At 41.0% G+C, this 21,295-nt stretch overlaps 2 protein-coding genes across 4 annotated transcripts in view; one reads left to right on the forward strand and one right to left on the reverse strand.

Moving 5' to 3' along the window:
- SPACA1 (sperm acrosome associated 1) overlaps positions 1-252 on the reverse strand; it is a 139,962-nt gene extending 139,710 nt beyond the window's left edge. Inside the window, exon 1 of the mRNA XM_051613672.1 lies at positions 78-252. Coding sequence (XP_051469632.1) covers positions 78-252 — 175 coding nt within the window. The remainder of the gene's footprint in view (positions 1-77) is intronic.
- Positions 182-17,688, forward strand: AKIRIN2 (akirin 2). 3 transcript variants are annotated; one of them, XR_007888925.1, is made up of 5 exons: positions 182-830; positions 11,844-11,987; positions 12,520-12,669; positions 15,588-15,781; positions 16,613-16,684. XR_007888925.1 is itself a non-coding variant. In XM_051613781.1 (5 exons), the coding sequence occupies exons 1-5, from the start codon at positions 623-625 to the stop codon at positions 17,014-17,016; spliced, it is 585 nt and encodes a 194-aa protein (XP_051469741.1). In that variant the 5' UTR covers positions 184-622; the 3' UTR covers positions 17,017-17,688. The 3 variants fall into 3 exon arrangements, 2 of the variants coding, with proteins under 2 accessions (XP_051469740.1, XP_051469741.1); XM_051613781.1 differs by lacking the exon at positions 15,588-15,781 and adding an exon at positions 17,006-17,688 and having other exon boundaries at positions 184-830; XM_051613780.1 differs by lacking the exon at positions 15,588-15,781 and having other exon boundaries at positions 183-830; positions 16,613-16,999.
- The last annotated feature ends 3,607 nt before the right edge of the window (positions 17,689-21,295 follow it).

The raw sequence follows: 21,295 nt of genomic DNA on the forward strand, positions 1-21,295 counted from the left end.
GGAGGGCGGCGCGGGGCACGACGGGATTTGTAGTCCCGCCTCCCCCCGCGGGCGCCCCGTGGCCCGGCCGCGGTGACAGGGCCCGGAAACCACAAGTCCCCTGAGCCTCTGCGGCAGCCACCGCCCCAGCAACGCAGGCGCCGTGCGGGGGTTGGTTTTTGAATCCGCGGCGTTGTTATTGACGCCATATTGCTGGTGTGGGAGCCGCCGGGAGAAGCGTCGCCGCCGCCGCCGCCCGGGCCCCGCCGCCATCGCTCGTCATCGGCGGCCCCGGATCGGGGAGTCGGGCCCGACCTCGCGCTCCTGCGCCCACCTCCTGCTCCGCCAGCGGCCGCGGGCGGAATTGGCCCGGCCAGGGCAGGGCGGGTGACGAGCAGGGGGATCCAGCCGGCCGAGTCGGAGCCGCTGGGGGGGCCGGGGCCGCTCCCCAGAGAGAGGCCGGCAGGGAGGCGGCGGAGGCCCTGACGCAGCTGCCCCCTCCTTTCCCTGCCGCCCTCCCTTCCCTCCCCCCCCCCAGCCCGCCCCAGACAGCGGGGAAGGCGCCTCTGGGCAGGGCCGGCTGCTGCCACCGCCGCCTCCCCGGCCCCTCGCTCCGAGCCCCCTTCCTCCGCCGCCCGGCACCATGGCTTGCGGGGCCACTTTGAAAAGGACTCTGGATTTCGACCCGCTGCTGAGCCCGGCTTCTCCGAAGCGGAGGCGATGTGCGCCATTGTCAGCCCCGGCCTCGGCAGCCGCCTCCTCCTCCTCCTCCTTCGCTGCCGCCTCCCCGCAGAAATACCTGCGCATGGAGCCCTCGCCCTTCGGAGAGGTCTCGTCCCGGCTCACCACAGGTGAGGGAGGCGGCCCCGCCGCGGCCGGCACTGCCCCCCGGGGCTGCAGCGGCCGGGGGGTGGTTTTGGGGGTACGGGGTGGGGGGGGGAACACCCCGTCAGGGAGGGGGGAGACGGGGTGCCCGGGGGAGAGGCCCAGGAAAGCGAGAGCGGGGGTGGAGGCAGGAGAGGGGGAGAGCGAGGTGGGTCTGGCGTCCCCTTCCAGCCCTTTTCTGTGCGGCTGGCGGGGGCCGGGGCGATCCCCGCTCGGCTTGGCACCGCCGCGGCGGAGACACAATAGAAATGGCCGTTTGCAGCAGGAGAGGGGGAGGAGGGACGGGGAGGAAGGAGGAGGAGGGGGGTGGGGGGGGCGGCGGGTTGAGCCGCTGCGGGCGGGTGGCCATAGGGAAGGGGTCGGGGGGAAGAGACTGGAGAAAGGGACCGGGGCAGGGGGAGGGTTGGTGCGGGGCCGAGGAAAGGGGGAGGCCGGTTTTTCCTCGCCTCGGGGTTAGCGATGGAGGATTTATTTTTTATTTTTTAATTTTATTTCCCCCCCCTCTTCCACGAACGCCTGTATGTGGCGAGGAGAAGCCGCAGGGGCGAGTCGAGTTGCGGAAACGCCGGGGGAGGAGGGGATGTGGGGATGTGGGGCGCGTGTGACCGCGGTGTCTGCGTGGGGGGGGGTGGGGCTGCGGCTCCTTCCCGGCCTGCGCCCGCAGCCCCTCGCGCGGGGGCCCCCCTCGATCCCTCGCAGCCATGACCGGCGGGCCGAGCGCTGCCCCAGCCCGGGCGGCGGCACCTCCTCCCGCTGCTCAGACATCGGGGGGGAGGAGGAGGAGGAGGAGGGGGAAGGGAGGGAGGGAGGGCGGGGAGCGCGGCCTGTCATCAATCACCCGCAAAACGCCAGTGGGAAAAGGCAAAAGCGGATAAAACAAAAGGGGTGATTCCGCTTCCAGTCCCCCTCGGTGCGTGCCGCCCTCCCGGATGGCCCGTTCTGTGGCATCCTTAAAGTTTCGCAGGAAAACCGAGCGATGAAAGCGATTGTGTGCAAGGGTGAGAGTTGCCTTTAGGGCAGAGTAAATGGAATCGAGCAGTCTCCTTGTCTCGGAGACCATGGGCGAGAACGAAACCCTCTTACATTCTTGGCGTGCGAGGGATGAGTCAGCCGGTGGCCCTGAAAGCTTCAGGTCTCCTTGTGTAATTGTTGTCAATTAAAAAATCAACCGAGTTCGTTTTACCGGCTAGCAGGGAGAGAAGAAAGGAAGGAGTCTCAGCTGGCCACGCAGGATTGATTGGCCCTTGCTACGGTTAGTCTAGTGGGTGGCTTCCAGTAATGCACGTAAGAACGGTTAAGCTCGCAGCCATGAGTGAGTGGCTGTAGCGCCGAGGTATGGATCAGTGTCCTTTGTGTGCAGGAAAAAAGCCCTCTGCAGTTGTTGCAGCTGAATTCCTTCTGCTGTTGCATTCGGGTATCCCCTTTTATACAAAAGTTGGCTCGGGGTTACTGCTCGCGTTACACATTTGGATGCGTTTTCAAATTGCCATCTTCTCCGTGTAGACGGTGCCTTGTTTTGATCCTCTTCGTTCTGAATACTGTACAGTAGAATACATTTTTTTACAAGTTTTAATCAAATAATAAACATTTCCAATGGGGGAGATATATAGAGGGCTTGCAAAGTACTTGACACTTGGCATCAGTGCCTTGGTATTTTTTTGAACCTCTAGGAAAAGATCTTGAATGAGTCAGCGGTCTGGGATGAGAGTTGTGATGGATGGCACTCCCTGGTACAGTGAGGCATTACATGTACTTTGAGATAGATGTTTAAAATCAGAATTAATTTGATTCTTTACAGAAGATTAGTGTTAGTTCATAGTAAGGATTTCTTTTGGCTTGTTTCTTTGGGATTTGGAGATCTTAGGTTATGAATATTTTACATAAAGATTGATCAGTAAATGTGTATTGCTGAAAGGAGACAAATCATTAAAATTTGCAGCAGAGATAATCTACAGCAGTATTTGAGCTAATAAATACCTAAACTCCTGAACGATTCTGAAGCTGTTAAAAAAATAAAATGCTAACGAGGGAGATCAAATACAGGCCCTGTGTTTTCTTGAGAAAATCAGAGGTGCCTGTAGCAATCCATGTGAAAAGGTGATTCTGTAATGACAAGGGTGTGTTTTGTGTAAGCCATTTGTATAATATAATGAAAACTGAAGGACAGGAAATCAAAATGTCTCTTACAGCCCTTGAATGCTCCCAAGCAAAACTTGAAGCATTTATAAATTGTGCACATTTACACAGGTTTTGCTTAAAAGCTCCCTCTGTGGTTTCTATGACAAGAAAAATGTCTTTATACAGTGCTAGTGCAAATGTTATTGTTAAGCAGCTTGTGTAGTTTTTACTCTCAGTTGAATTTAGGGATGTTATGACATTGTATATATTTAATTTCTGCCATCAGAGAACAAAATGGAGCTTATCATTTTAAAGGGGCAACTTGAAAGATTGTGTGGGATTCATCTCATCTGATTTTGTAAATGTACATCTGACCTAATAATTTGTGGTTTTCTTGATAGTTGGAAGAAACAGATGGTTTGTTCTACAGCTCTGACTTGAGATGAAGCAAAGTGTGCTGTAGAAAATATACGTTGCTTTCCATTGACAGCAAAATGGACTTACATGGCCATTTCTGGTTCAAATGTCTACTTATAGGTCAGATAAATCTTGCTCTATGCCTGAAAAGAATTCCAGTCTGATTTTAAGTCTTCCCAACCGAGTCACTGTTTTGTTAGGTTTTGTATTGGGATATTTAGTAACAACAGCCAGAATTCAGTTGTCTTCACTTTAGGCTTTCTCAGTCTGTTACTCTAATGCTTAGGTATTCAGCACTTAAATTCAGACAGACTTTTTTGTTTAATGAAAGCTAATGGTCATATGAAATCAGAGCTGTGAATATAACACTTGACTTTGTTCACAAGCATTTTTCTTTTATCTGGTATTCTGTCCTGGTGGAGTTTAACTTCACGCGATAGAAACTATATAAGCTCCAGAACTTCTTACCACATGGTTAATCATTTAAAAATAAATTATCTGGAAGGATAGATTGATTGAGGGGCATGCTGAGAACTAAGAATACAATGTGGTAGTCAGATGACAAAACAGCTGACTTTATAGAGTGGTTATAGACAAATAAACTATATGTCTGTTGGAGAGAGGGTGGGCTTATTCAAGATGAAATTTATCTTTCACAAGAGTGTTTTAATATTTTGTGGTTATTTGAACAGCTGTTGGGTCACTTCCAGTTTCTCAATGAATTTGGCAGCCAAACTGTAATTGTGGCTTTACCGTCTGTACTTTCTGTGGAATTGTGCTCACTGGCTTGAGCACACTCCTGAGTATGTTTGCTAATTTTTTGATACCCTTGTTTGCATCTGTAATTACGTTTTTAAAACTCTGCTCACTCTTAAGTGGTGCAGAACATACCTGCCTGGCATAAGATTTGAAGTTTTGAAGGAGTGGGGCCTCTATAAAGTTTTCTACTGCTTGAATACTACAGATGAGTTTTACTTTTATGTAAGCTGTAGCTATAAAGGAGACTGCTGTGTATGATGAGAAAAAATGCACTTGGGTCTGGATGCCCATGTGCAATGTACATGTTTGGCTTCCCCTGAAGTCCTAAGGGTGCTCTTCTGTTTTGAAGCTGTTAAATGAACTCTAGAAGGTGAAAGGAGGAAGCAGTGGAGTTAATATTTTTCTTTTCTGTTCTCTGCTGGATATTTTAGAATCATTATTTGAAGTTTTACCCAGATAATGTTCTGGGGGAAAGAAAACAAAAAACAACCAACCAAACAACCCAACAAACAACAAGACAACCAAAAAACCTCAAACAACAAAAAACCAAAACAAATACAAATGCACTTTAATTGTTTTTTTAAACTCAAAGGCAGGTCTGTGTTAGAAGGCCTGCACATCTGGATATTTCTGAGGCTGAAGGAAGTTGGGGAAGTACAGTCCAAAGAAATGGAGGGGAGGAGGAGGGAGAGACAATGTTGGCCTTAAATCCCTGTATCTACTAATTCACAATACATAGTAACTAGAAGACAAACTGAGATTAACAGCTTTCTTCCATACTCATCATGCAAAATCAGAGGTTACTCGCAGCTAGAACTTTGTAGAAGCAAAGAGAATGTTGCATTTAAAAACTGTTAGTGAAATAGCTTAAAAATCCACTTTTGTGTGTGCTCATGTAGTTTTTCCTCCATCTGAAACATTCATCTGCCTGAACACTACCCCAGCAACTCACTGATGTTGCAAACCAAAAATTTTAGTGGGTGGGGTTATTGAGAACAGTCCTTCAACTCAGGTCACTGGCTGAAATCCAAGCAGAGATAATGTCAAATGTTTGACAGAATATGGAAACTATTGAATTTATGCAGTATTTAGTAATGAGTTTACATAATTGATATTTGCTGCTTTAAAGGCAATTGTATGGCAAATGTCTCTGGTTAAAGATGGCAAATGCATTTGGCTGTAAGAGTCCCTTTTCTCATAAGGGACTCTTTACAAACAAGGTGGATAAATTTGTCTTTAATGTATGCCTGTTTCTTTCACAGAGTAATCTGAAAAAAAAAATGATCTAATTAACATAGATTTTCAAAGTGAAGGCAAGAAAATGACTTTGACCTTTATGAGTAGGAAGAGCTGTTCGTCTTCTCTATGGGCTGTCCTCCTGTGACCTTTCAGTTGCCCTCTTGAGCAAACTTAACTGCTTCTGTCTGAAGCTTGGTCAGACAGTAGCCAAGTACAGGTTTGGCTTTTAAATGAACAGATTTAGTGGCTTTGGAATGTGACATATTAGTAGTGCTGTGTCTCTTTCTACTTAATTTCTGTTTTGTTAACATTTATCCCCATGTGTATTATTGCTAAATTATTTTGGCAAGATGCCAGGTTTCTCATTGTGTTCCAGTATTGCAGAAATCATTAGGATTTTAAAAACCAAAACATTCCCACCCCTTAGAAAAAAAGCAAAAGAGCACATAATGGCTGCATATGGACTTGATAATTTAGTTTATAGGAAAAATCTCTCTATAGATGCCTGTGGTGACTATAAATGTTAAATACTATTGGTCATAGATGTCATAATATGTTGAAGCCATTTTTAGTTTCAGTGGCAAGTCTGATGAATGCAATGTGGCATTTTTCTATGTGAAGAGAAATATCTAATTGCTGTGTCTAATACATTTTGCATTGCTTGATTTATTTTTCATTCCTCAACCCCTTGATCAGGAGAACTGGGATTTCCTGAAATAACACATTTGCAGGATGAGCTAATGCATACGTGAGCATCAGACTTGTGGGAGAACCAGAACTTTCATCAGCCTGAGACCTTGAGTAGTAGGATCTCATGAGCTCTGTGCCACCCAGTCCATTGCAAGCTGTTTCTGTCCATTCTGTAGCTGTAAACCCTGTCTGTGCAGTGTCAGCCTGTACCCATTATCAGTTCTCTTTCTGGCACTTAGGGCATGCTTCTCTGAGGGGAGTATGATTTCCAAAAGTACACATTCTGTTACTGAAGTCTCACAGACCATGCCTAATTAAGAAACCTAACCAGAGTGATTGATGTCTGTGACCAGTGCAAGAGAAGAGAGAAAGAGGAATATCTGCGTTATTTTAATTTCTGTCTGTGCCTGTGGATTCCCCAGTAATGAAGATAAAAGAAGTGAAGAATACTGTTACACATTGCTCTGTTGCAGTGCTGCCCTTAGGGGAAGTTAGCTTCTTAAAATTAATGTTGTATGTCAGTAGTCTGGTGGGGAGACCAGAACTAGGAATGTGGCAGCATCAACTAAATGTTGAATAAAGGTAATATCCTAGTGGAAATGTTGTAAATTTGAACTAGGACAGTGAAACAGTTTTGCTTTAGCAGGAGCTGAAATCCTGAAATATGCTGTAGACATCAGGATAGCATGTAATTGATTCACTTAGAGGAAATCTCAGGCATGGGTCAGGTTTGAATGTGTATGTTGAATGGTGACATTGCAAACTGAAACCTGAGCTTTAGGCTCCATTTCAGGCCAGGAAAACTGCTACTCTGATTTCAGCCTATTGAGTCAGCTTCCTACATGTTTTGCCAAAGTTTCTTTCAACTAAATGAGAGAGGCCAGGATCTGAGATGAGAGATTGCTTGTTTAAAAATCAAGCAAAAAAAAAATCCTTCAGGAAAGAACAATCAGCTGCATCTTGGTTGATAACCGGTTATTAAAATGGAGAAAATAATTGTTTGTCATGTTACCTTTTCAAGTTGAACTGCTGTTTCCCTTGTACATGATTTCTAGGTGATTACAGGTCAGGATGAAGTAGTTAGATGACAGGACTTTGAAAAATAATCACTTGCGTTTTTATCATGAATTGAAGTAAGAAGAAGACATCTCTCCTTGGAAATGAATATTTGGCTTTTTAATCCATTAGTGTGACATAAGTCAGATGTCAAACTTGAATTCTGAATTGCTCCCTTTATGTTTCATCCACAGCTCATTGGGTATATGAAAGTAGCTGAAATGTGAAATTTTGCTTCTTTGAATTGTATCTCAGATTCTGAAAGATTACTGGCATGAATGCTGTCCTTCATTTTAATGCAGTATTTCATGAATATATGTATTCAAGTTTATGCTGTTGTTGCACGGAGCTCTAGATTAAAAAAAAAACAAACATATATATGCATTTAATTATATTCAGGTTTATTTTACTGAATCTCCTGTGCTTTCAGTGGTCTTGGTGAGACTAGCAAGCTTTGTCATTCTTTGTCTTAGCCTTCAACCTGGAGAAGGTGGCATATAATACACTCGTGTAACTGGCCATCTTGACTTTCAAATGCCATTTATGAAGTATTAATTCATTTCAGTGTGTTAGCAGTGGCTTTTTTTGGGAACGACCTTAGATTCAGCAGGCCTAATTTTCACTTTCTGCATCTCTGCCTGGTGATTCCAGTTAGCTAGCTCTGTGCCCTCAGAGGTACTTGTAACAAGTGAGAAACACTGAGCACAGGGGGTGAAGTAAAATTTAGAAGAAACTGAGGATAGGCCACAGTGATGTATATTTGATCATATTAAATATATTCCTTGTGTCATCTCAAATTACAGCATGACATACAATGTCTGATTTGAACTTCAGCGCCTATAACAACGCAGGTCTTCATTTAAAATATCTAATGAGTTATATGTAATTCAAGTTCTCACTTCAGTTTTTACAGTCTTTGAGAAGTTCAGTTGTTTTCTTTTATGAGTGCACTTTCAGAATTTTAATTTTTATCTATAAAATAATTTGTTAATTAAAATGCATATTGTTGCTGAAAAAGACAATTTTGGCTTCCACACTGAGGAACACAAAAAACCTCAGTCCTGTGTTTGACACCACTTAAATGTTTTCATTCAGTGATCAGCTGCAATAATCAGCTAATGGGAAGTAAAGGAAGCTAAGAAACGGAATTTTTGAAGGCAGGAAGTTTTTCTGGAATCAGAGTTCTGTTGGACTTGAGATCTGCTAACTCTAAGCTTTGTTTAGCTGGGCCAGAGTTTTAAAGGGCAATGGGTTAGATGCCTGCAGTATAGGTGTTGTTCAAAAGTTGTCTAGTTTGCACTGCCTGAGTATTTCATGGCTTCTTTCAAGTGCTGAGATGCTATAGAAATGGTTTTGAACAGAATATGTTTGTTCATCTGACATATTTTTGTGGATTTATGTAAGTAAAACTGTAAATGCCAGAAGTAACTTGATGCATTCAAACAATTTTTCTTACTCTCCTACATTGTTTAAAAAAAAACAAAACAGACAAAATACTTCAATTTGGCATTCAGATGGTCATTTAAAATCAGTCATAAATACTTGCAAGCTTACATTTCACTTCACAGTGAAGTAATTTTGTTTAAGGGTGTAGATTTTATGCTACCATATGTTAAGAAAAAGGTCTGTTCAGTCGGGGCTATGAAAATGTGCCTGCTTAACTTGAAGCATTACTAGTCTGATCATCCATGTGAGAAATCACTTAACAGTTCGATGCTGTGTTAAACTTGTGTTTCTTGACTGTTAATGTCCATTTTACAAATGGTGGAGATCAGAAAGTATGAGGTGAGTCATTGTCACTGGTAGCACGGTATTGAGTAGATCTTATAGTCCAGTTCTCTGTTCTGAGCACTAGTGCTTTAAATCAAAATAGTGCCTTACCAAACTAGATTATGTACATGGTCAACAAGTGTTCAGTCAGGACTTCAAATCTCAGGCTGTTTTCTTCTGATTGCTGTTTGCAATGTAGACAGTGCATTGTCATGTTTGTATTGTTCCATCCTGCTTTGCTTAATTCTATAACTTCACCTGAAGTTCTAGTAATGCAAACTGCCAAAGTGTTTTTCTTTTGGGACAGGCCAGTGGATCTGTCAGAGGTGTTTCTTGAGATGTTTGATTTTCAGAGCAAGATTTGAAGATGGCCAGCTAGGAATTGTAGCTGGATTAGGAGCAGATGAAATTATTGGAATATCTTTGAGACTTCTATGTCCACTATTTAATACAATTTGGAATAGATACCTGTATCCTTGGTGCACAGATCTTAATTTTCTATCCCAGTTGTTACTGTGTTCCCAAAGTCAGTACCTGATCTGTCACTCCTCTCTGTTGTTGCCGTGTGCCTTGTGTGTCTGTGTCTATATGTTGCCTTTGCTCCTTCTATTCTCGCTGGTAATTTAACATTTTCTCTGAAGTTTTCCCAAGTTCATTTGCAGGGGTTGTTAAGGGTAGAGGAAACCTGGCTGATGATTGCTGGTTTAACTCTTGGAGTTTTATCCATTGACTGGAGTCTGTTTAGGGTTGGGTTTTTTGTTAATGATTTTAGTGGTTTGAGAATATTTCTGCAAAAATATAATAAAAAGGAGAGCTGTGCAGAAGATTTTTATCAGAGTTTTTACACCTGAAATTAAGGTGATGTTTTTGCAGCTCATAGAGAATTTGGAAATTGGAAAGTATGCCCAAGATGAAGTAGTGGCAGTGAAGGATGCACGTGATCTTTTATGCTGTTCAGTTAATGTAAATACAGTGTGAATGTTTGCAGTCACGTTTTTGTAGTGCAGACGTGCTTTAGGACCGATGTTATCTTCTGAGCTTATTTGTTTCCCACTCAAAATTATGCAGGATCACTTCAGCCACAGCACCACTTGATTATGAGGAAGAGCATTGGTTTTCCACTTAACGTTGAGTAAAAAGGCTGCAGGGCCTTTCCCCAACAGATGCAGTATATATGCACATGACAAATTCTACATGAGATTCTACTTCTTTTTGAAAGCCTGACTGCATCTTTGTTTAATCTGGTTAATGTATTTCTGTACTAAGCTGGAGTGTAGTATGAATCTCCTACAAAAAGTATGAATCCTCCAGCCACCCTTGTACTTTGTTCCCCACTTTTTTGTAGTTTCCTTTTCCTCATTTTCCTCCTGTGCTTCTTTATTACATCTTGTGCATTTGCTGCTTCTTTGAACCAGGTTATTGATCCCTCTTTAGGGAGCTGAAAATTGTACAAGCACTTTAAGCATGAAACGAAAGGGTATTAAACTGCAAGGCTTTCATCAATGGACAAAATCCAAGCAAGAAGCTCCTGTGCTGCAAATAATAGTGTTCCTGGTGACCAGAAACAGTTTCCTCTTTTTCTGAGCTGGAAGCCCCCAAACTGTCATACAGAATTGAACAACCACTGCAATAATTAAACCTCTGAACTAGGAACTGGCAAATGTTTGCTTCTGCTTGGTCTAGCATAGGCATCAGTCACTGACTGAATAAGCTGGTAGCTGAGGTTGGTTACTCATGGTTGCTTGCTGGAAAATATTCACACAAGGAACCTCAGTAGGGTACTGTTTACAATCCTGAAAATTAGTTGAGATGTTTTCATTGTATTGTTTTGGTGAAGTGCCAAACAGAAGTAGGCAAGTACTGAGTGAGTAGAGTCCTTTGCAGTTCTGACATGCTCACACTGATTAGTATGTATCTGAATTTTGGAAGGCTGTCTTTGCCAAAAGTCTGGAAGTCTCGGGAAGCTGATACTGTAGGAATTCTTTTTTAATGCATCTGAACATTTGAAAGTAAGAATGTTCGTAGAGTCTTTGGACATCTCTTTCTGTGAGAGTGTCCTGTAAAGAAAAAGTTTTTATAATTATTTTAAATTGCCACACAGTAGGCAGTTAGGCCACTGATGGCCTGAGAGCCTTTGGTACAAGGAATTTCAGAGAGAAGGCACACAGGATTGATAGTTTTTTTTGAACTAAAAGCACTTGCTGTATTTTATTCAGTGCAATCAAATTCTGAACTGCATATTGCCATACTCCTTTAAAAGAGAGTATTGATCTGTCCATTCTGTTTATTTTACTAGATCTGAGGCTATCAATGATTTTTAAAGGCTTTTGTAGTTTGTTGCTTTCTAATTCTTTGAGGTTTGAACCAGTAGTTGCTTTATGCACATTCTGTCTAAATTATTTTTTCCTTTCCACTTGGCTGCCTATATGCCAAAAACTGCAGAGAAGAATGGTATTTCATGTCCCTGTTTTATTCTGGAGTCTTTTGTTGCCTTTAACTGTATGAATGATAAACACTGTCTGAGAGAGAAAGGTAATTGTAAATTTAATGTATGAAGGAAGATAATGAATACCAGTAGAAGTTTTGTAGCATAATTTTTATAAGTGTATATTGCATAGTTGATCCTAAATTTTAACCTTATGCTTTTTATTTTTGTTAGTAGTATTCTGGCACTAATGCCTGACCTTAACCAACATTATTTTTGCTGCTGTTCTCCTGATGAAAACAGTCTGGAGTTAACCTTTCTTTTAGGTAGTTTCATTGTATGTGTCTTAGGTTAAACATGGTGAATTTTGCAGGCCATGTTTTAAGAGTCTAGCTTTTAAAATCCATCTGTTAATTATCTGCAGTGTTTGGTGTTTCAGTGGAAATAAAGTTAAGTGAAATACTGATTATTTAAGGCTTAATTTTCTAATTGTTTTTTCTTTTAGAACAAATTCTGTACAACATAAAACAGGAGTACAAACGCATGCAGAAGAGGAGACACTTAGAAAATAGCTTCCAGCAGACAGATCCTTGTTGTTCTACTGATGCACAGCCACATGCATTTCTCCTTACTGGACCAGCTTTGCCAGGTACCCAGAAAATTTATGTTGTTCTGTGTGTTCTCAAACTCTGTTGGTGTAAATAATTTTCCCTAGTTATCTGGTGGTTTTTGGCACCATCCCACCACTTACTGTTGTTTTTTTGGCAATGCTAGCATTGATCTGGAAGATTGTATCTTCTCATTTTAAGAATCAGTAGGGCACAAAGCTTGTATTGTTTTCATGAGACTGTCCTGCTTACCCTGCTGCTGGTATTGTGATAGGCTTTTGCAGAAATACACTGTACTGTCATTTTTACATAAAATAGAAGCTTAAATTTGTAAATAGCAACTGCCATGTAACACTTGGTGTTTTGATACCCCTGGGTATGGTCCATTATAGGTGTCTTTTTGAGTGTCAGATTTTACTTTAATAGTAATTAGAACTGTTTGAATGGCAGAGAAAGACTTCTCCAAATATTTTGTAAAATTCCTTTAATGTAAAAGATGTGAAGAAGATTGAATATAAAAATTATTCTGAAGTACTTGTAAGTTAAATTTTATGCCCAAATGTTTAATCTTAGGTACTTCATCTGCAGCATCATCACCATTGAAAAAAGAACAGCCCCTGTTTACTCTTAGACAAGTTGGAATGATCTGTGAACGTTTGCTGAAAGAACGTGAAGAGAAAATCCGTGAAGAGTATGAAGAAATTTTGACCACAAAACTTGCAGGTATTCTATAGTTGAAAATAATGTGTTGGGATGAGTTTGAAAGTTTAAAACTTCTCATTTTTGTGTTTTGCTGTTTTTTCTGACCTAATTAATTAAGGAATGAGTTTGCATACAGGACAGAAAAAAATATGTGTAGTCTCTTTGATAGTTTTTTTGTCTTCTATGCTGCCTTGGATAGAAACTGTGACGCCTGTGTATTACTAATCAATGAAAACAGTAGTTTTATTTCAGATAGAGCTTTTTCTTGTTACCATGTTTTAATTAATCATTTCCTCTTCATTTTTTTGTTTGCTGGACTTTATTCTACTGGCTTAAGAGCTCTTTGTGAAGGACTGGTTTTTTTTCTACTTGGGAACTGACTTCCTTTTTCTGGAATTTGGCAAGAAGACAGTACCAAAGTTTTCCCTTTCTCTTCCCAGTACTTACCATTACATTGCTGCCAGCACTGTTTAGTATCTGCCCGAGGATCAGTAGTTTAGCTGCATTTCTGGTGCTCTGTGTCTAATTGTGGTATTCCACGTCATTCAACTGATACTTTCGGTGCCTGATGCCAGTTTACCTTTTCATAAGGATCATGTTAATGTCAGCATTGTAAATACGACCTTGATATAGCTTTTGAGGTTGTCTACTTCTAAGCATCTTGCCAGCATTTGAACACCTCAATTCTCTTGCATTCAGAAATAGGTGCCTTCACAGCATGATTTGGTGTCTAATTTAATATTTAGTGTGATAACGGAACATCTGAATGCACTCTTGGTCAGCAAAGCTTTTTTGAGTATGCATGGGTGTTCTGCTTTGCCCCTGAAAGCACTTCAGAATTAAAGTTTGCAAATATTTTCATCTCTGGGAGTAAAGCCTTCTACAGGCCTGTCCATATCAAAAGTCACCAGATGCGTCAAGCTTGGGGGTTGCCTGTGACAGTATTGTCTCTGCACCTGAGCCTCTGTTCATAGTCTGTGCTTGGTGATTTGCCATCCCTGTGTAAGAAATTTCTATAGTTCTAAGACCTTAAATCTACATCTATTTACAACTATCACTAGAGCCCTAAATACCTCTGTTTCTTTTGGCATAATGTTCCACCTTTGTATTTTTCTTTTTAACCTACTTCAGACTGGTGAATTAGGACTCTGTAGAGCTTTTCTTCTTTTAATCTATGAACATTAGGAATTGGGTCATTTCTTGCATTCTCTTAAATGGATTTCATTTAGCAGTGATCATAACCATTCGAAGACTAGATGTATTTACATTTGTTCCACACGCTTTCTGAGTACGAACTTGTAGTTCTTTACAGCAGAATCCCCTCTGGCAAGTTCCTACGTGGGCTCCATTTGTCAGTTCCAAAGGGAACTTTCTTTGGTTTTGTGAAGATCGTTTCTGTTTGGAGGGTTGTGGTGTGTGCAGTTATGAGTTAGGTTTGCTTATTCTTACAGTGGTGGTCACCAAAAGAGCTATCCCATATTACAAGCCATTCATAAATTTTCAGCATTAGATGAGGATTCAGAAAGAGACTGTCAAAAGAATTTAGAAATTCCTTACGTAGAAGGCCAGTTATATTTTTCTGCTGACAAAATGATTTTATATTTTTCTAAACTTTGTACAGTAAGGTGGTACTCATTCTTAGAAACTAGTGAATAGTCAATGGAGATGTAACTGGAAATTCTGAAATAAATCTCAGTTGGATAGCTTCTTTGAAGTGACTTCAAGGAATATCTGGATCTTGGGTGTTTTCCTGGTTCTTTCTGAAGCACACATTTCCTCTAGGTAGTTAGCCAGATACTGCTTTTTTTTTGTCTTCCATGTTGTTTGTGAGCAGAGTTTCCTTTCTTGCAGAGTGAGTGTGTGATAAATGGAAAACTCAGATCACCGTAGTGCTCTGATTTCCCCTCCTGCCTCTGTTACCTGAAACTGCTGTGTTAGCAGAGACTTGGGTTTGCAAGATCCTTTGCAGACACTAAAATTAGAGAAGTGTAAGGGGCTAAGGGAAACTTCAGCTTGAAAGGTTTTCTAGAATGTGTGAAAAACAGCTTTTCATACTAAAGGTCAGAGTGTAGATATATAGTAATAATGCTTGTATTTGTGGCATTTAGCTGCCTTTTAACTTAAAATAGCTACTTATAACAAGGGGCAATGGGTACAAGTTAGTCCTGGGGAGATTCCAAATGGATTTCAGAAGAAAATCTTTCACCGTGAGAACAGTTAGACATTGGAATAATCTCCCAAGGGAAGTGGTGGATTCCCCTACATTGGACAGTTTTAAGACTTGGCTTAACAGGGTGCCAGGCCATCTCATTTAAACTACATTATTACCTAGAAGGGTTGGACCAGATGATCCTTGAGGTCCCTTCCAACCTGGCATTCTATGATTTGGGATGCCAGTAGTTTGTTTCTTTACAAGTGTTCACTTAAATTTTCAAACAGTTCGCTGTAGGTTGCTCTTACCTTTGGATTGGTTAACTTTCTCAACCTGAATGCCATGAGAAAGGTGATTTTTAGTAACTGGATTCTTTAAATGTCTAAAGCCATAATTGTAACAAAGATGGTGCTACAAAGCAGCTGTGTGTGTTGATTTAAACCTTTAAAGAAGAAGGCTTGCAATTTGGTTTCTGGCCTTTAATACAGACTTTTAGGAAAAGTTCTAGTTGCTGTTATTTTTGGAAATGGTTTCTGGGCAACAGATCCTTCAATCTGCACTTTGTTTTATTTTGTTGTTTGGCTAAGATCCTTGCATGGCTGCTGAAAAGCCACCAGCCAGAACTGCAGTGAAACACAGGTGCTTCTTGTGGGCAGATGGGAACTGGCGGCCATGACTCTGGGCCCCTTCCTTCAGGGATGAATGTCCTTAGATGGCTGGGTCAGGTCCGTACTTGGGGCTGCTGCTGCACTGCTTGCTGATCACTGATACCCTGTTTACTTCAAAGGTGAAGCTCATCCCTGCAAGAGGATGGGGACTTTATTGGGGCAAACCTGTGGGACTAGGAACCACTACAAATCTAACTGCATTTTTGGTTGAAGATTGCCTTCTTTGACCTTGCCCTTTTCTCAGAACACCCCACATTGCTGCACATGTATTTTTCCACCAGGGAGGAAGGGGAATGGAGAGGAGCAGCATCTGGTAGATATTACTCTCCTTGTTCAATTTCCTTATTCTGAAAGGTGATACCTTGCTGATGAGTGCAGTATTAAAGTTTAATAAAATATTGCAAATGTATTTGTCTGTATGTGTGTACAGAACGAGTAGTCTTTCTGGGAAATAACCCTGCTTAGTTCAAAGCCAGGTTAATACATTTGATACCTAAATTTCATTTCAGATTGCACAGTTGCTGTTTTCATGAAATCCACAGTCAACTCGATGTTGTGGTAGGAATTAGTGAAGTGTTAGCCACTGGGGTTTCATCCTTTTAGTTTGTCATTTGCGTTTTCTGGCGGTCACCAAAAGGAATTTCCAACTCCATATCAAGTCCCTTCCCTGTGCTTCTGTGTTTCCATTTCATTAAGTTAATTTTCTTATATCTGGTAGTGACAAGAGCAAAGAAGTTTTCAACCCTCACACAGACCTTAGCGCCATGTTTGCTTAACTACTTTGCCCCCATTATGGATCTGTGAAATGATTGCCTCCAAATGCAGTGTCTGATGCTTAGCCAGGTGTTAGGTATATTGAGGTCTTTGTGTATGTGCAGCATAATTCTCTTTGAGCATATTACTGTCTTTCCCATTACAGAAGTGTGTATGGGAAAGTCTTTTAACTAAGGGACATGTGCTGCATTGTTATTCTTGGGGCTGAAAAGGAAGTGGCAGCTGTGAGCTGTGTATAGTCACTTAAAACTACAGTTAGTGGATGCGTGTTTAATTTATATGATTTGTATGTATCAAAAAGTAGCCTTGAACGTTTTTAAGCTTGAGTTAAGCTTAATGTACTCACACATCTCATGCTTCATGCTTGCAGAACAATATGACGCATTTGTGAAGTTCACGCATGATCAGATCATGCGACGATATGGAGAACAGCCTGCCAGTTGTGAGTATCTGTTTCTTCTGGTCCCTCTAACAGCATTAAATTACTGAACCTTCACTAATTGAAACAGCCTTTTTTTGTTGTTAAGATTCAGCTAGGCCCCAAGTTAAAATACTTTAAATTGGTAATAAGGAAGACCAAGGTTGAAAAGAAGATGCAAGATAAAATGCAGCTTTTGTTTGAAACATCTAAAACTGTCCCCCATAACATGCTGGGTTTTTTTAGTTTTGAAGCAGGTTTAGATATTGCCATAGCAGGTTTGTGGTAGAGCTGGCATTTGTTAACTCCATCATTAACTCTTGGTTGTTTTTTTTCTCTTTCCAGACGTTTCATGAATCACACTTTCTGCATATGTGGGCTGCCCTATACACCCTGTTTTATTGTTGCAAGCTGTCCCAGTAAAGACTTGCAGCAATGCCATATTTTTTCCCCCTGTGAACACAGGTTATTTCAAGCTTTTGTCAGTGGCAACCACTCTTATGCAGCAACTGGTTTTGGAGTGCTCCCTGATGTCAGTACCACCTGGATGTGGACCTTTGCTACCTGTAATAATACCAGTGGCCTCATTTGCTGTATCATTACAATTTGGCTTCTTATGTTAATAAGTTTGAAAAAGTAAAGGATTAAAGCTGGTGTTCTAGAAGTTGCCCTTCACTGGTTGTGTAAATAAAAATGTAGAATGACACTTCTGACTGAAGTTAGTGTGGTTTTCATAACTGTGCACTACAACAAAGCTGTAATCACAGTTAAGTTAGAATGTAATCCCAGGACAATTTTAAGCAAATAGCCCACAGTACTGCCTGTGAAATAGTGAAGGAGGGCATTTCTGTATTCCATGACTTTTTTGGGGGTTAAGAATGGGTTTATATGATTTCTCATTTTTGTAGTTTTTATTTATTCTATCAGTCTTTAACAAATGTTTATTGCTGCAATTTTTCAGTGTATCATTGTTTTACTGCCCTTGTAGTACTGGAATTTAGTTGGAAGAATAAAACATTTACTTCTAATTTGTTTGTTTTTAATACGCAGGTGGAATTTTTGCTGTGTATGAATAAACTTAAATCTGAGTGTTTAAATGAAAACTGTATTTACTAGCAATAGTGGCTGTGTCAGAATTTTAGATTAGGAGAATGAGGTGGATTAAGATCTCAGATAATTCTTCAGAGGCAAAGAAATCTTCCTTAGATTGGTTGTATGGTTTCCTGTTACCAAAGCATGTTTGTTAGACAACTGACAAGAAACTGTTGATTTAACTTGCTGCAGCTGACTCAAACAGCTTTGCTTGTCTTCCTTCAGATGTAAATGACACATCTAAGGAAATCCGTTCATAAGACACAGCAGGTGCTTGCACCACAGGCTGGAACTGCGTAGGTGTTGGAAGAGCTAAAGGTGTGTAATCCTTGTGTGCAGGGTCAAGGAGTTTGTTGTTGGATGCATTCAGCTGTTCCCAGCCTGCTGTGTCAGTGCTGGCTGTGCCATTCTGAGGCTCAGTGTGTATGACATGGCAAGTCCAGATCTGTCTGTGGTGGGTTGGAAGTGTTGCTTACCAAGTGACTTGGGTCATCTGCTTTGGGGATTTAAAAGCAGATTCAAAGGAATCCTTTGATGATAAGCTGTTGTCTTCTCTAACTTTCTGTCAGCTTCTGGTTAAGTGGAAGACTGTTGCATTCTAGAGCTTTGTACCATTTCAAATTAACAGCAGAGTTTTAGTTGAAATGTAATTGAAACTTCAGCTGGTAGGTAAACACATCAGTTGGCTCATGCTGATGGTTAAGATTTCAGAGAAGCCATGTGATGAGCTCTAGGTTTTTTTATGAACTTTATTCATAAAGCAGAATTACAGGTTCAGAATTGGGTATCTTACCACAGTATCAGAGTATTTTCTGCTCACTTTCCTGAAACCTGTTTTACCCAAATACTTGGATTCGTTTTTACTGTGCTTTCAGAATCTCACCAATGGGAAATCTTCTAGACTCCCCTCTTGGGTCTTCTGTTACTGAAGATAAAAACAATACTATCAAGGCCTGTAATTTTTGTTGCCTGCCTCAGGGTTCTTAGTCCCTCTCCTTCCTACTCGTTTTTTGACCTTTTATTGTTAACTTCTTCAAGGTAGGAAAAACACTGCTTTTAGGTGGATCAGTACTGGAATTCCAGCATCCTGATTATCTCCTACATTCTTGAAGATCCTTGTTCTGACTTGATAGAAATGTATGCCTAACTGATAATTTGAGATAGGAGTAGAATTAAGATTCCAGCCATTGTGATTGTCTGTGTCTCATCTTTTCCTTTGCGATATTAAGAGTTACTATAAATAAGACGTGACATCATGTTTGCACCTAGCCACTCCTGTGCTGGTCCAAATTAATGCATAATAAGCAGTCTTCTGGCAGATTAAATATAAAGCCACCATGGGTGCTTATGTATCACAGCTGTGGTAGGCTTAATTTGTGCCTGTTTCGAAAATGAGGTTGCATTCTTTGAAACGTTTTGGGTTTTAACCTGCTGCTTACTCTGTCTTGGGCTTTAAACTGGCTCCTTTTCCTAATCTCAGGGCCCATACCTGATGTGATAAATTTCACACAACAGGCTTGTTCTAACAGGTGACTTACTCTTTAGCAGGTAAATGATTGGCTGCTTGATTACTGTTGAAAAAATTAAGAAATTTGGGGTGCTCTGAGGAGCAGGCTGGTGCTTGCAAACAGACCTGCTTTGGAGAGACTTCCAAGGCTTTGAAGTCAAGTAGAAATGGGTAAGATTCAAACTACTGAATTATCTGCACTACATTTTGTGGCGGCCACTTTTACAGTATTTTTGCAATTTGTATGCAACCACACTCTCCCCCAAAGCAAAGCAAGCTGAGGACAGTTAACTGCAACTGAACAGAGTGAAACCAAGGATCTTGATTAACCTGTTTTTAAGGTAGTGATGTGTAAATTCTTTTCAATCATTTTTCGGCAACTCTGTACTTAAAAAGCAGCACATACATCCTGACTTGATTTTTGTGTCTAGATGTGAAAGCATATAACCATAAAGAGTATTCAGCATTTTTCAAGGTTGAAAGAGGAGATTCAAGCAATCTTGTGTGCTGATGCTTGAGATCTGCCTGTGTACTCTTGAAAAAAACAAGACCATTTAGGAGATTCTGATTAGAAACTGCTTTATGAAAGTGCTCTCCATTCCTGAGATGGGAATTGGGAGGGATTTACCTCTTTGATTCCACAGTGGGAGGAAAAAATTGAGGGTGGTAAAGTATTAAGAGTTCATGCTCTTGTTGTGCTCATGACCTTTGTAGTGGAAGCAGTTCCCTGAGATGAAAAATACAGGGATGAATGTTTGGCTTTTACAGGCACCTGTCTTATTCTTACATTGTGTTGCTGTTGCAGGCTCCAAGATAAAAGAAAAATTACCAAGTTTATGTTTGAAAACAGTAGTGCAGTAATGTAGAGGTGTCAAAAAGGGCATCTGTAACAATAGAGAAAAATGGTGAACTCTTCAGACAAGAGTTAACTTGCTTTCAGGTCAGATTTCTGGCAGTTTTGTTGAAAGATGTGGCTACTGAAGAATAGAATACAGGTACCAGTTCAGATGTGAGGCTTTATATTGTTAATATTTCAGAGCTAGTACCACAATACAAATGTTTCTGGGGTAGTTCATTTTTTTTTGTCCTCCTTGCTTTCAGTTAACATAGGAGATAGAGAAGGTTTCCAGGAGCATGTTCAGAATGTGTTACTACTATGCAGGCAGCTGTAGAAACTAACATTTTAAAATTATGTATATATCTGCAATTGAAATCTCATCTGTGCATTTCAGCTAAGGTTTCTGAGGGTGAGTTTGGAATATTTACAACAAAAAGTAAAATAAATCATTATGAGAGGAGCCAAATGTAAAATTTATACTATATAGGCAGATAATCCTTAAACAGAAAGCCTGGTGTTCTGAGATGGCTAGCACCAGAATTTCATTAAAGGAGGAAAAGCATCAGGTGCTTTTTCACAGTTTTAACATCTCTGCTTGTTTTTGGTGCTTGTTCAGAATTTAGCCATGTTAAGCTCTTCCCAGGCAGCCAGGACTCTGGCTACAAAATCCAGCCTCTGAAGAAAGGCAAACTAAATGTGATTATCACAGTTATGTTTAGTTTGTTTTTTAACTGTCCAACCTTCCTGCCTTCCTTGCTGAAGAAAATGAAATTACACAGTACTTCCTACATCATTTTAGTTGGGTATTTCTCATTTATACATCTTAAGGTCTGAAGTGCCACGTACTGAATTAAGCATTTGATCTGGAGAAACCATATACAGCACAGCAAACATGTGACTTGAGGCTTCAACATTTATGTTACAAAGGAAAGAAGCAGCCATCCAGTACTGATTTTTCTGTTTTAATGTCATGTTGCCTGCACATTTGGGGATTAAAAGCCACACACTGTTGAGGCTTACGTCTTGCTTTTTTCCAAATATTTAATCCTCCAAAGGTGTGAAATTTGGATGGTGTGGGTTTATCCTGCATCAGGTGAGGTTAGGGGAGGCTGTGGGCAGGTGGCAAAGGACAGCTGCACAGAGCACTGTGTCCAACTGAAGAGCCATGAGGCTGTTCCCTTCCATTTGTCAAGTGTAT

This window comes from Apus apus, chromosome 3 (genome assembly GCF_020740795.1).
Source record: "Apus apus isolate bApuApu2 chromosome 3, bApuApu2.pri.cur, whole genome shotgun sequence".
Taxonomy (NCBI): Eukaryota; Metazoa; Chordata; class Aves; order Apodiformes; family Apodidae; genus Apus; species Apus apus.